At 38.4% G+C, this 13712-nt stretch overlaps 1 protein-coding gene and 1 pseudogene across 1 annotated transcript; both read left to right on the top strand.

The window, feature by feature from the left end:
* The window catches only part of LOC145497507 (uncharacterized), a 131643-nt pseudogene that overhangs the window by 60835 nt on the left and 57096 nt on the right, over positions 1-13712 (top strand).
* LOC145497147 (uncharacterized) lies at positions 5837-10944 on the top strand. Its single transcript, XM_081476946.1, has 3 exons — positions 5837-6364; positions 8889-9980; positions 10422-10944. Exons 1-3 carry the CDS (start codon positions 6264-6266, stop codon positions 10522-10524), a joined length of 1296 nt encoding a protein of 431 aa, XP_081333072.1. The 5' UTR covers positions 5837-6263; the 3' UTR covers positions 10525-10944.

The following is a 13712-nucleotide window of genomic DNA, read 5'->3' as shown; positions in this document are numbered from 1 at the left end:
ACGGAGAAGGCATCGCGTTAAACACGAATTGACTACAACAATTTAAAGAGCTTGTGAAACTTAATAATGGCTCTTTGGGTGTAATATTCGAGGAGCAATTGGCTTTCAAAAACTGCAAAATTTCTGGGTGGCAAAAGCGCTAATGAGCTTATACATTCTTAATAAAATTTTGAGTTTTTAAACCCGCGTCGCTCAAAAAGCATGTAATACAACGAGCTCAAATTCCTTGACAGAGTTGATCGTGCTATGCCCTTTTAATATTCAGAACTAATGTTTTTGTAGATCCATCAGAAACTGTATCTCTTGTGAGGCAAATATTGTAAACAAAGATTCGCCTATTGGCCATGGTGCACCGCGGGGGTACACCAACAGGCGACACAGTACACCATACTGGGCTCTGTAAATTTGTGCAAAACATATAGGCGAATATCTGAAGTTTGGGATAGCGCATAGACCTAAAACCTTAAGGTGTCTTCTTTATTTATCTTCTATAAGATCACATTTTCTATTTTTTTTTTTTTTTTTGACAGTGAAAATGATCAATTGTAGTCCGGCTACCTGACTAAAACCTTTCCAAGATTTTTTCAAGACTCAGAATCCTTCTTTATTCGATAAAAACAAAACAAAACAAAACAGCCTATCCAAAATTTTTTCAAGATTCAAAATCCTTCTTTACTCGGCAAAAACGGGTTTAATGGGAGAAGTAGTGAGCATTCACGAGTTGATTTTATAGATAAGCCGCGGCCACGTCTTAATTACTACCCCTTCCTCTTCATTTAAAGTTTTCTCGAAAAGAAACCGCCATTGTTTTCAATTTAGCAAAATATTTTTTTCTCTTATCTACATTTCCGTTTGGTTATAGTCTTTATCAATACCGTGAAAAATAATAATATTCGCTAGCTTCAGCATAACGAACTGAGTGGAAACTTTCAACACATCATATGCTCAAAATGTATATTCTCATTACTGGTTTTCTCATATTGTTTTAAATGTTAACTCTGAGAATTTAGTTTTTCAAAGTGGTTATTCTTACGTACATCCCGTGCTCAAAATGTGTATTCTCGTTACTGATTTTCTCATAATATTGTTAATATTAATTCTGAGAATTTGGTTCTTCGTCAAGACAATACCTCTGGTTAATCTGTTTCTTAGATTTTCATAATTCTTGTACTGAAACCGTTAGAAGTTAACGACAGTAGAAATAGTGCACTTATCTGAGATTTGATGTTTCTAAAAGTCGACTTGTGCCAGAGTCCAACAGTACATTGCGATCTAAGATGGCTGCCCTCTCTGTCAACAGGTGATACATCAGCCCTCTGGAGCGAGCGAGAGAGAGACAAAAAGAATATTTAATCAACACTGCCTTGTCAACTAATAAATTTACAGTCGTGTTAGATACAGTTGATAACTTTGTAAATCATATCGTCAGAAAACAGTAGTGTTTTGATGTGGTTTCGAATTGTGGCATTTTCTTCAAAAATGAAATAGCTAGAATTCCCGTGGGCCGGAATCCAATATAAGTTGTATTATTCGCGCTTCTAAGAATCAAGGATAATGCTTTCTAACTTGGTTAATAATATAAGCTAGCTATCAAAATTGGATTTAATGATCATTAAAAGAATCTTTTTTATGACTATTTACGTCGTGGTATTTTCCTCTTCACCTAAACATTTTCAGACGCTTAATTCCAAGAACGTAAAATGAAAAGTGAAAGATGTCCTTTCACATAATAACTCCACCCACTCTCCCCCTCTCCCCCTCTACCCCTCTCCCCCACGCGAAAATGATCTAGGCCAACAAAAGTTCGACCCAAAGTAGCTCAAAGTCCTTTCAAACAAACGGTAGTCTCATTACAATAATTATTCTCGAAAATAATACAGTGCACCTGTATTGTATTGATCTAACTGATGGCATTTTGTGGACAAGACAACCGTACCCTTACATACAGCAATGGCACGAAACTTGAGAATCTATCAATTTTGCAATCAGAGTCATGATTTTTAACACTCTTGGACTAGTACTGTAAAGATAGGAAAACCATTATCTACTTATCTGAGCTGAGATGTTTTTCCAATCGTCATCGTACGCCAGAAGTGAAGCTCTGCACACTGCCATCCAAAATTCAGTTAAAGTTGATGAAATTCAATAATTAAGGTTGATGAATAAATCCAGAAACTCATGAACTGTCCCTTTAACACATCTTTGGTCATCCTGGAGATAGCAGAGCAAACGGCAGCAACTTTAATTATTTAATCACCTAGGTTTACTTATGATTATTTCATGGACAGATAACTTGCTCACCCCAAAAACTTGTTCGCATGTTGTGGTCAGAAAGTTGAACCATAATAAATGGCCGTCACAAATTAAAACAATCGATTTGGAACAACTCTTCATCTTTCATGTATTTCTATTCAACTTGGTAGCGTGAAAATGAGTTGATAATGAAGGACAGCGCTAGCCGCCATTTAAGATAAGACTTGCTGTAAGGTTGATAACGAGATTTACTTACTTTTTTAATTAATCCTCTTCGTTCTCTGTGGGACACAAGGCAGCCACAATCCATCTACATTTATCTCTATTTTGTACGATATGTTGTTCCTCATTGAGCTCATGACAGGCGTCAGGTGGTTTATGGCCAACCGGTTTGCTGTTGCCAGCTGGTGTCCATCTCTAGGCAACCTTGGGAATTGTGTGGTCAATCCATCGGATTCATCTGCGTTTGATTTCCATGACAACATTCTGGCAATAAGTTTTTCTGTCAACGGATCAGAGATAAAGAGTAATATTCACTGCTGCAGACATTGACGTCAATTGTTTTGAATTTAATTTTTGTACAACCAAACAACTCTTTGTTTCAAAAGCCAATTGCTCTCATGTTGGCGAACAAATTGCAATATAGCTAGCCTAACGAGCTTGGAAATCTTTTCCTGCGCTGAGAATTTTGCTATTTTTTGCTCATTTTCCTCTTTGAACTACGCCTATAGGCTCGTCAGTTAGCTTCAGCTCAGATAAAAATTTTTTTTTAGAATTAATAAACGAATTTGCCAGTGAAGATTCTTGCTGTGGATTTCAAAAGTTTTTTTTTTTTTAAACAGAAAAGCACGATCGCAGGACAATAAACTGAAGCATTCTACGAATGGATTATGTAAACAAACAAAAAAAAAACAGTAAAATTTTAGTGCCACCAAATCGTAAGATCTTAGACTCGGTACTCCATTTCCTGTATTTGTAAGATAAATGAAAAATGTTTTGACTTAATAGTACGAAATAAATAATACGTGTCACTTTGGTCTGTGGGTTAATTTTAAGCAAAAATACATCCAAACACGAGACTCGCCCATTAAAATTACGAAAAATTTAGCACCAACGCATACAAAATTACCAGCGACATGCACTCATTTTGAAATCGATCACATTCTTTATTAAATTGCAAACCGGTTTTAATGTTACGTCTGAATGCCCCTAAACTGGACTTAGCTGCAAAACTTCAAAGGATTATATTAAGTGAAATCTAGCGACAACTGTGATTCACTTATCTGAACTTCAACGGAGTTGTCGTCAACATGAAACTTGCCAGGAGTCCATAGCTGGTCGTGCTACACTTCATTTGAATTGGTGAATGACGCCTGTCACTCCAACTCAATTCCTTTGGATACAACATTGCTGCCTCTGGTCAATTCTTGTGAAAAAACAGGAAAGTCGTGGTTAAGTTTTTCGCGTGTTAACTCAAGCAAAACTGACTTGATTGAGTATTAGTATCAGTTAACGGACGTCTATCGGCCTTGCACTTAACAAAACTCCCTCAAAATGTGGAATAACACTTTTAAAAGACTACCAACAAAGTCGGCCACTGCAATGGGAAAGAACTGAAGATTAGTTATAGGTTTTGATATAACTACATAACTGTTCTCTTCGTATCAGAGCAAAGGCAAAGGCGGTTGGAATTTTCTGTTTTTATAACAGTTAAAAAGAGTGTACATGGTAGCGCTCCGAGGTGACGAAACAAATTGCGAGTGACAAAGTCAAACGGCAAACCAAGCAGATTATCAAGCTGTAGACAAACATTTTATTAAAAATAATCATTCAGTTACTCACAAGAGAAATGTTTGCTATTCGGTTTTTCAACTTCGCCTAAATACAGTCTTCGGTGTCAAGGAAAAACACATGCACCTGGAAGCTTTCGCGGCATTGAGGAAAGTTTTATTATACCATTAAATGATCAAATTGAAAGACAAGGGAAACAGCTAAGACACGTAACTAGCTAGAGAAAATGTGGGCTTACCTGAAGGAAGCACATCGACAAAGATGTCTTCGCCCTTGCCTTCAATTCAACGGCGATAAATAAAGAAAATATGGACTTGCCTGAAGGGAGCACAGCGACTAAGATGTCTTCGCCCTTGCCTTCAGTGCAACGGCGACTGACGCTAAAATGGGTGTGTCATTCTACACTTCTTTATATATACCCACATTAAAATTCATTACAGCAGCCACGAGAAATATGCTTTGAACAAAAGAAATGCATCCCACGTTAAGATTGTGTACTTTGAATTGTGAAAAATGAGCAACTTGGTAGAAAAACACGCACCTGAAAGGAATTTTGATCCGAATATACTATGTTTGTAGTCAATAGGCCAATTTTGATATATTAAAATTCTAACTTGGCTCCGCGAGGCTTAACGGAATAATAAAAAAAGAAGTTAATTATTCATCCCTTAGACCCGAGGCGGTCTCTTTTGTTTTATTCCCCTAAGCCTCGGAGTCAAGTAAGACATTTAATAAATCGAAATTGGCCTCTAACTGTCGAAAATCTGACAGACAAGAACACCGCAGTGAAGCGTCGTAAAACGTACTTTTGGTCCAGCTAAGTAATTACAGTAGCGTCATAATTCAACTTTAATAATGACGAAATTTATGCGCGCGCAAATTATGACGCATACTCAGTTTTCCTACCTCTTTTTCATGTCTTTGGAAAATATCTTTGGAAGAAAGACTTTTCTCTGACAATGAATAAGCTTACGCAATCGCATGAAGATCTAACCGTCGATACAACCAACATTTTTAATTTTGACCGTAAAAATTCCTGCGGACGAAGTTCGCTGGAAAGAACGTGCTGCACTACGGTATTTTAATTTAGCGCTTCTATATCTAGAATTCAGTTTCTTTGTAGAATTGATATCTTGCCATTTGTTTGGTTTCTTTTTAACATCTTCTTTAGTTCTCATAATTTCTCGTGATTTTTTTACGGAAATAGCCAAATTTAAGTTTATTTAAAGGAGCTCAGTCACGGTTTGCGCATATTGAAAAGTTTAGCCTCAATTTTTCAAATTCGTCGTTTCTAATCCGCGTTAATCTTCTCTATCCTTAGCCATTCTTGTTCCTTTATGGTTTATCATTATGTCATTGGTGTTTTTCTATCTTATTAAACTGTTATTTTCCAGGTTTCCTGTACCTTCCGTATCTGAAGGTTTATCCTGTCCATTTGACGCGGTGAACCAGCTTTTTCACTGTAAAAGTACACAAAGGAAAGGTTAACAAAGGTTGCTAGAGATAAAGTTCGATAGACTGTAAACAAGCAGGCGCGGATCCATACCGGTTTCCACCGTTTTACGGAAATCGGTCAGAATTTTCATAATAAAAAAAAAATCAATAGATGTGTATATATTTTCAATAAAAGTAAACTGCAAGTTGGACATTCATTTTTTTAAATTCTTTTTTGCTAATTACCGGAAATAGACAAGGGTCATAGACACGTTCTGGCGGCAAAATTTTACAGCCGGGAAATCACTAGTCTCCCGACGGCGGTCACGCCATCGCATCATCGCCTCGGGCGTCTAGACCAAAATTAGACTTCCCCGGGCGATTGTGCAATTCCGCTACTCGGTTAGCCTGTATGATCATTCATTCTGGAATAATTCTTCCTAGCTCACAACAGTGAGATGCAGCCGAGAAAAACGCGGTAGAAAGCAGCAAAACTTATCTCCCAGCCGCTAACAAGCACTGGCGAAAATCAGTACAAAACTATGCATAATGATGATCGCTTAAGTACTAAGGAATAGGTTACATAATCCCCAGGGGTCACGGAGAAACGTGAAACCCAAACGCAAAGAAAATTCTATTCGCTACAAACTCACTGACTTCTTTCTATTCGTTATTGTTTTCATCCTATGGATAATAAGATTTTGCTTTGGAAAACCAAACAACAGTACTACGTCAATAAAAAACCAACCAATGGGAATAAAGTCTTTTGAAAAGGCATACCCACAATGAGCCTACTTCAACAAAGCGCGCTCTTTTCGAAGTATTATAATCGTGTTCCACTGCGAGCGTTCGGGTATCAGGTTAACAACTACACAGCTGAACAGAGGTAAGGGATTTTTACTCTAACTCTTTTCAATTTCTTCTTCTTCTTTAAAACATGACACACAGATCGTTTCTTTGGTGCCAGTTGTAAATGATATGTTTTTGACTTTTTGCTTAGCTGTTCCTCGGGGTCGTTTTTCAAGAAACGCTCCAACTGAAAATTCATGTGAATTGTTCGGTGATAGCAGTGATTCCTCGCAAATTTGAACTTTCCCCCGAAAACCACAAAGTAAACCATTCCTTTTTTGCATTATCGCTCTCACGAAGTTTACCGGGTCTTCTTTAATTTTTAGTTGATCCAAAATTTCGTTTAGACTGCTAATACAAATTGTATACATTGTAGAATAAGATGAAAATTGAGTCTAGCATTGCCCTCGTCATTATTACAAACCAGACAGACGAGGCAACAGAACAGTTGAACTCGTCTGGAAACTCATTTTCGCGTCTTTTCTTATCGACTTCATTGACTAGTAAAAGCAATGGTCAGTTTTTTAATGCCAGTCACTGTTGTTGACGTCGCTTTTTACTCAGACCATCTAAACTGCTTTACATCTGCTTTTAAAAACAATGAATAACACTGTCGTTGGCGAAATTATTCTCGAGTCTGATTGTTGTGGCTATTGTTGTGGCCTTGTCACACTTGTATTTCTGTAATGTATTTCCAGTAATGTATTTTCAGCAATATATTCTTGTGTAATGTGTTTTTGTTCTCCACATTTACCTTAAGGACTTTCGCGCTAAAATTTTCCAGCAGATAGGTTTTTTTCCATTTTTACTGCAATCAGATAATAAGTTACTTGTGTCAGAAATGCAAAAACAAATTGGGTATCACCGACTTCGTTTCGGAGATAAAGCGTGTGGAAAGCTACCCTGATTTTGAAAAATTGGCGCACGAAATTCAGCATGGTCTACAGGGGTTTATAGTTAAAAGTATCGATCTTAGTCACACTTCGTAGCAAACACATTTTGTTGCCAACGTTTTCACAAAACCTAAGCCTTCAAGAGGCATTTGAAACCGCCGTAAAGATAAGCAGAGAGCTAAAAATAACGGAATTCGATGGCGCATTTTGCAAAAAATTCAAATTTCTAATCGATAGATTTTCTTCATTTTTTCGCTTAAGGTAGAAAATCGGTAGAGAAAATGATCCATCAGAAGAAAAATAGGTCACCAAACGTCAAAGATAGTTAATTCCAGGCAAATATGTAGCAATGGCCATCTGCCCTATCATTGTTCATTTTATTACTTAGCGCGTTCATCGATGCAGGACGTGGCGTGTGAATTTGTGTGCACAGTAAAAATGCGCAGAAACAATTAGCGCGAACGTCCTGAACATTGTGTCGAAAGCTAATAAGTTGCTAGGTCTTCTAAAGCGTACTTGCCCACTATTAAACTTGACAGTCAGACGGACATTATATCTGTCGCTTGTTAAATCGCAACTTTGCTTTGGAACGCAAGTGTGATAACTACCGTTACTGCTCCAGCGTAAGAATGATCTTGGACATCTTGCAGGGGGGCAAAAAAAAGTACAGTAAGTTATTATTTAGAAACGGAATAGAACCAAAGGCTTTGCTAGTTTTCCAGTTAGGTTTTCGCAAAAGCGCCTTTTCGTCAAACCGCATCTCTTAGCCGATTAGTCGCCCATATTTCAGATTTCAGCAATGGTTGGAAAGCTACCATATGGCATACTAGGCCGCCTTCGGCAAGCGAGCAAAATTGGAATGTTGGTGTATCCTCTGAGTTGACATATAATAAGTTTGGTAGGCGACAAACGAGGTGAGTTTCTTGACTGGCATTAAATTAACTATTATTCTCTGATGGCAGATCTCTAAGCCCTGCGTTCAGGTTTCCCTGTGAACAATACCCATGAACTAAATGCAGTTATTTTTAATAGTCTGCTCTAAATTGAATTTCGTTTACCGCACTAATAATTGATAGCGTTGAACTCGCCAATTACTGTCGAGCCAGTTATTTCGTGTATACAGCTGCTTGGCAACCAAACCAGTTCAACTCTCGTCTGGAAACACATTTGAGAACATTCTCTCATCAAATTCTGTAATAGGTAAAGGAAACGATTTTTTTAATGCCAATCGTTTTGTTAGCGTCGCTTTTTAATCAGGCCATCCAAACTGTTGTATTTCTGCTTTAATTAAAAGGTCGATCTGACTGCCTCTAGACAAATTATTCTTGAGTGTTGTTCTGGCTATATTGTTCTAGTCTTAGTTTCTTCCATTGAAGTTATCTCTTTGTTTTAGCCGATTAACAGAGGTACTTACAAATGGAACTTTTTATATATTCAAGGCACACTTATTTAGTACTTAGAAGTACTAAATAAATCAACTTTTTGCAAATTATATTTGTTTTGGTCAGTACATATCAAACCCCCTTCGCAAAATTGCATTTAAGCGTTTGGATGGCAAAATAAAAAAGAAAAGACAGACAAATGAAAAAATAAATACATAAGCTAAAATGTTCTGGACCTCTTATCCTAAAGTTAACTCATAACATCATTTCTTTTCATTTTATCCAGAATGACTTCACCTCAAACCATATGGCTATGTGCCTTCCTCTTTATTGTGTACGGGTTAATTCCACTGACCGATGCTGAGAACAAAGTTATCTGCCTTAACATGGAATATGCTGGACCCATAGAAGAAGTTATTGCCAGAAAACCAACCGAACTAGCAGAGGCGATAAAAAACGCAGCCTCAGAAACCGAAGAGTTTGCCCTAGCTATGGTTGGTCTTGCAATAGATCAAATACCAGTTGTTGGAGCGATGCTGAGCACGATGTTTGAGCAACTCGTTAGTATTTTTGGAGGGGAAGTGGATGTGAAGGAAGTTTACGAGTCCTTGAAGGAAGAGATCGATCAGCTCAAAGAGTATATGGACCAGGAGATCGAGGAATTGAAATTAGACCAAATCAAGAATGTGTTTGGAACAAGCAAGGGTGGAATGCTGGGCTATGCTAAACACTGTAAAGACATTTACAAGGATGATGCAGATGATATGTCAACTTGCCTGGAGAATCTGCGAGCTATGATGGTTGAGCAGTACCACTTCTTCCTGCCAGAAGACGAAAAGGCCAGCTCCTATGAACAGACCTTGCCTCTGTTCCGCATGTACGGACAACTCTTTGTGGACACAGTATTGGACCAGATTCATGTAGCCAAGAAAAGAGGCAAGAACAGCCAGGCAGCAGCACACGCACAAGCCTTAATTACAAAAGTAGCTGAATTCAAGGCACATGCCGTGGATTCTGTGAAGAAGATTCTCCGTCTTCAAGTTTCGTCTCACATCATGCCGCCCACAGGCAACCCTAAGTGTGCACCTATGCCTCAAGGCTTCTCGATGTGTGTCTGCACTTTATCAATAGGAGCGAGCAAATTCAACGCAGTTGACAAGACTGGATCCCCAACTGACAAGACCAAAAACTATTGCGTGGGAATTACTTATGGGTCTTATGATTCCTGTGCTTATACCAAAGAAGGATATGAAAAGAACTACGCTCCGAAACACGCCAAGGCTGTAGCAACTTACTGGAAAAAACAGCTGGGCGAAACAGTTGTCGAATGGGTGAAGGCTGCCGACGCCCTAAAGCCGATGGTGGCAAAACACAAGAGGTGAGATTTGGCTGATTTTTTCACGATGCTGTAAATCTTTTGTAACTTCAAGTATAAAAATTTTATAGAATGCTGGAGTACTACTTAAATTATCAATTTCTCTCAATCATGCTAGGAGCACAAAGGATGGAGCTCTGGGGTTAACTCTACATACGGAAAACAGTAAAATGCGCGTGTGTTTAAATAGCTTAATGAAAAAACATAAGTTTGGGAGATTTTGAAAAAATGTTTTATAGTCGTGTGACATGAGCAACGTAGGGCTTTTTTGTTTTAACATTTTTCCAATCCAAGTCCTAAAACCTAATTATTAAACAAAATAATATGACACGAAAGTTGAGCCGACATGATTACTAAGTATTGACACATTTAGACTGGATTAGTGTTTTTCATTTGTCCTTGAAACTCGACACCGCAGTAATTTATTTTTTGCTCATGCCACAGGTCCCTTTCCTTATTAGAAAGGATCCAGTTTGAACGCGAAGTCGAGGCTGTGATCGCCAAGGAGAAACGGATGATGAGGAAGAGAAACATGGCAGAAGACTGACGCCTGTCTTCAGCCGGTTTTTTTTTTTTCCAGATGGGTGTTATAAAGCAATTTCACGTTTTTTGAGTCACCATTAATTTAGCACACAAAATAATAGTTTCGTTTCAGACCTGTCGGTTTTTGTAAGCCCTCGGTTTCTCGGATCAGCATCTTGTGATTTTCATGAATAGTAGCGAAGGCTCTGGGACAAACGAAAGCGTTTTATTCTCACACTTGCACAACACCGACTGTGCCATGTATATCCGTGTTAACATGAAGAAGGACAGGTGAAATTTGCTTTACTCTCTTAGGGTTATTTTTGTGAAGCTCGTATGGATGTAAAACTCGTATGAACTTTATAACTACAATAGCGAGTGGTCAGTTGAATCACTGTGAAACACTGCGTGAACAAATTAATAAAGGAAATCATAGCTAATCCGTTGTACCGCCTCCGGCTTTGTAAGTCTTTTAGATGCAAAGCCGATTTAAAAGTTATATTACGATTAAGTCTTAGCCAAGTCTTGCACTGGTATCATTTCTCCCGCTTGACCAAATCAAGACTTGGTTCCTGTCTCACGCGTCCAACCATATCAAGGCGGCTTGCGTTAATTACATTTTACGAGGGAATTCCTATGACCACGTGGTTGCCATTTGACACGCACAACCTTTTCTTCGTATCAGTTCTGATGCGGAAACCTTTGCCACAAGTTGAATGTTACGCGTTACGCCAAGTTAAAACTGATTTCGCTATTGCCGTCTGAAATGCGATAGATAAAGATTAACCTTAAAGGTCCTCTCTCCTGCACAAAATCTCCTTATATATAATAAACTTCGGCTGACGTTTACAGCACATTTTAACCTTCTGCGGGCAACCAACTGCTAACCAAGAAGTCAAGGCACTTAATGGCTTAGGAAAACAACTTATTTGTTGGCTGGGATAAATTAAAATCCTGACAAGAGTGTTCTAAAGAAACATGTATTTAGCTCTTAGAACCAAGAAAACGAAAGTTTGACCTCTGTGACAAGGAAACACAAGTTTTGCCTAGTTGATGGTACTAGCTGATCCGTTTAACAGTCGACTGGGTCAGGCTTCACTTTAAGTTGGTCGAAACTCGCTCCCTAAGACCGTATAACAAGACCATGTGAATGCGCAAGGGCCGATTGAAAGAAAGATTGTCTTTCAAGAGGATTACTGATTGTCTCGTCAATTATATTGTCTAAACTAATAGCCTCTTGAATATTTATTGCATTGTTTCACCACGTACGAAAACTCCAACATTGCCCAAGCTAAGCCTCAGAAGAAGCCAAGAAATTATTTGTGCATCTGTAGTTCGCCATTTGCACATTATTAATATATCCTGACTGAATTCAACAAAGAAATTAAAAAGCGCCAAAATCTCTGTAATGTGGTTGAATGGATTTTCCAGTTGGCTCGCCCCGGCTTAATAAAATCAGCAATGACAGCCGGGAATGAGCCGGCAAAAGATATATTTTCACCAATCATGTACTGTAATTTGACAATAAAAGGAGGGGTTAGGATAGAGGTGCTTGAACCTCAATGATCAGCTAAATTTTAGGCAATTTCTCATGTATAAGTCAAAAGTTTACTTTAGTTTTCAGCTATCATTAAATTTTTCAGATCTAAGCTCTCGAGTATTTAGTTATAAAAAGCTTATTTCTCTGCTGATAGTTCAACTTTTGACGCCGGAATTATCAGCTTTAAGTTCAACCTCATCTTGGCCTTATAAAAGAAGAATGACTGCAAAATGTGTGCACATGTTTAAGTGGCAGTCCCGCTAAAAGCGGTCCACTCGACTTCGAGACCAAAAATAATTTTCCTTCATTTTTTGTCAGTGAAAAGGGTTTGACATATGTATATAAAAAAGCAATTTATTATTTTCCAATTCCTTATTTTTGCTTTGCTACCAGCCAAAATTGAATTTTGGCCGAACTGAGATTGCCGACCGTGATCAGAAAGGTAAAATTCACCGATTTTGTGAAGCGTGCTACGTCGCCTAAAATGCAGCTCACGGAATTTAGTTTTCATGCGAATTTTAAGTCACATTCATTACTTTGACTGACGAAATATGGAAACTTTTCGAAAAATTCTAAGCTTACCAGCGAGGCTGGAAGACACCCTAATCCGAGGCCTTTGATCACCTACTAAAATTTAGCCAAATTTGACGGGGGAAATCTCCAAAGTTGGGTCTAAATGAAGCCTAAAAAGCACCTCACAGTAAATTTCATACCTTAATAAACCGTTCTATAAGTTCAAACCGGTGGGTATCTCCTTGGATTGCACGCAAGAACAAATTAAAATCTGCCACAGTCAGTGTGTTTACATAGCTATCGCTCGTGTCAAAGCGCATTTGCATAACCCTAGCACCCGGTGAAAATACATCTTCTTCCGTTCAGGTTCGTTTCTTGACCTTCTGAGTAGTGGCAAATAGCTTCCTTTAATACTTGTGTACACTCTAGATCCAATTTTGCGGTGAAGGTTGCGTTAAAGTTGATCAATTCTCAAGACTTGCGAGACTCTAAAAGTAAATAATGGCGCCGGTCTGCAGAAATTAACCGTAGCCATCGTCCTGACCCTTCAATAAATTCTGCCGTTCATTTACCGTTTAATGGCAACTGAATCCTGTACTACTGCCAAGACTACAGGGAGCTTGAGGGCTATATACCCGAATTTGAAAAAACAACAACAATGAACCTTGCAGGTTGCATCGCTGGGAAATGAACCTGAATGAACACGACGCGCTTGAATGGAACTATGTTTTGCGATGAATGATGGGCTTTACTTCTGTTTTATGCTTGATGCTTGTCTTTTAGTATCTTGCACAGCGTATTAAATAAACTTCGCGATCCGTTTATCGGGCCGTTTATACAACGAAAGCTGCACCAGCTTCGTCAAAATGTCACACAAGTGGTAACGTGACCAATTACCCGGAAGGGAGGCACTCCCTTATATGGGCTATACAGGTATCTGTAATGTGAGGCCCCAAAGGTTAGGGTTTTTCAGCCGTTTGGGTCATAAATAGGGTATCGATTTTGGCCATTTTGGTTATAAATTGGGTATGGTTTTAGCACTCTAGTCTTGAATTGGGTATGTTTCTTAGCAGAAGCTACTTTTTCATCATTATCAATAAGACCTTCAACAAATTAAAAGCCCTTCATAACGTATGTTTAGGGCAACTGTGTCAGCCGCA

The sequence above is a fragment of the Orbicella franksi genome, chromosome 9, assembly GCF_964199315.1.
Source record: "Orbicella franksi chromosome 9, jaOrbFran1.1, whole genome shotgun sequence".
NCBI classification, from domain to species: domain Eukaryota; kingdom Metazoa; phylum Cnidaria; class Anthozoa; order Scleractinia; family Merulinidae; genus Orbicella; species Orbicella franksi.
This window is presented reverse-complemented; position numbering and strand designations above follow the sequence as displayed.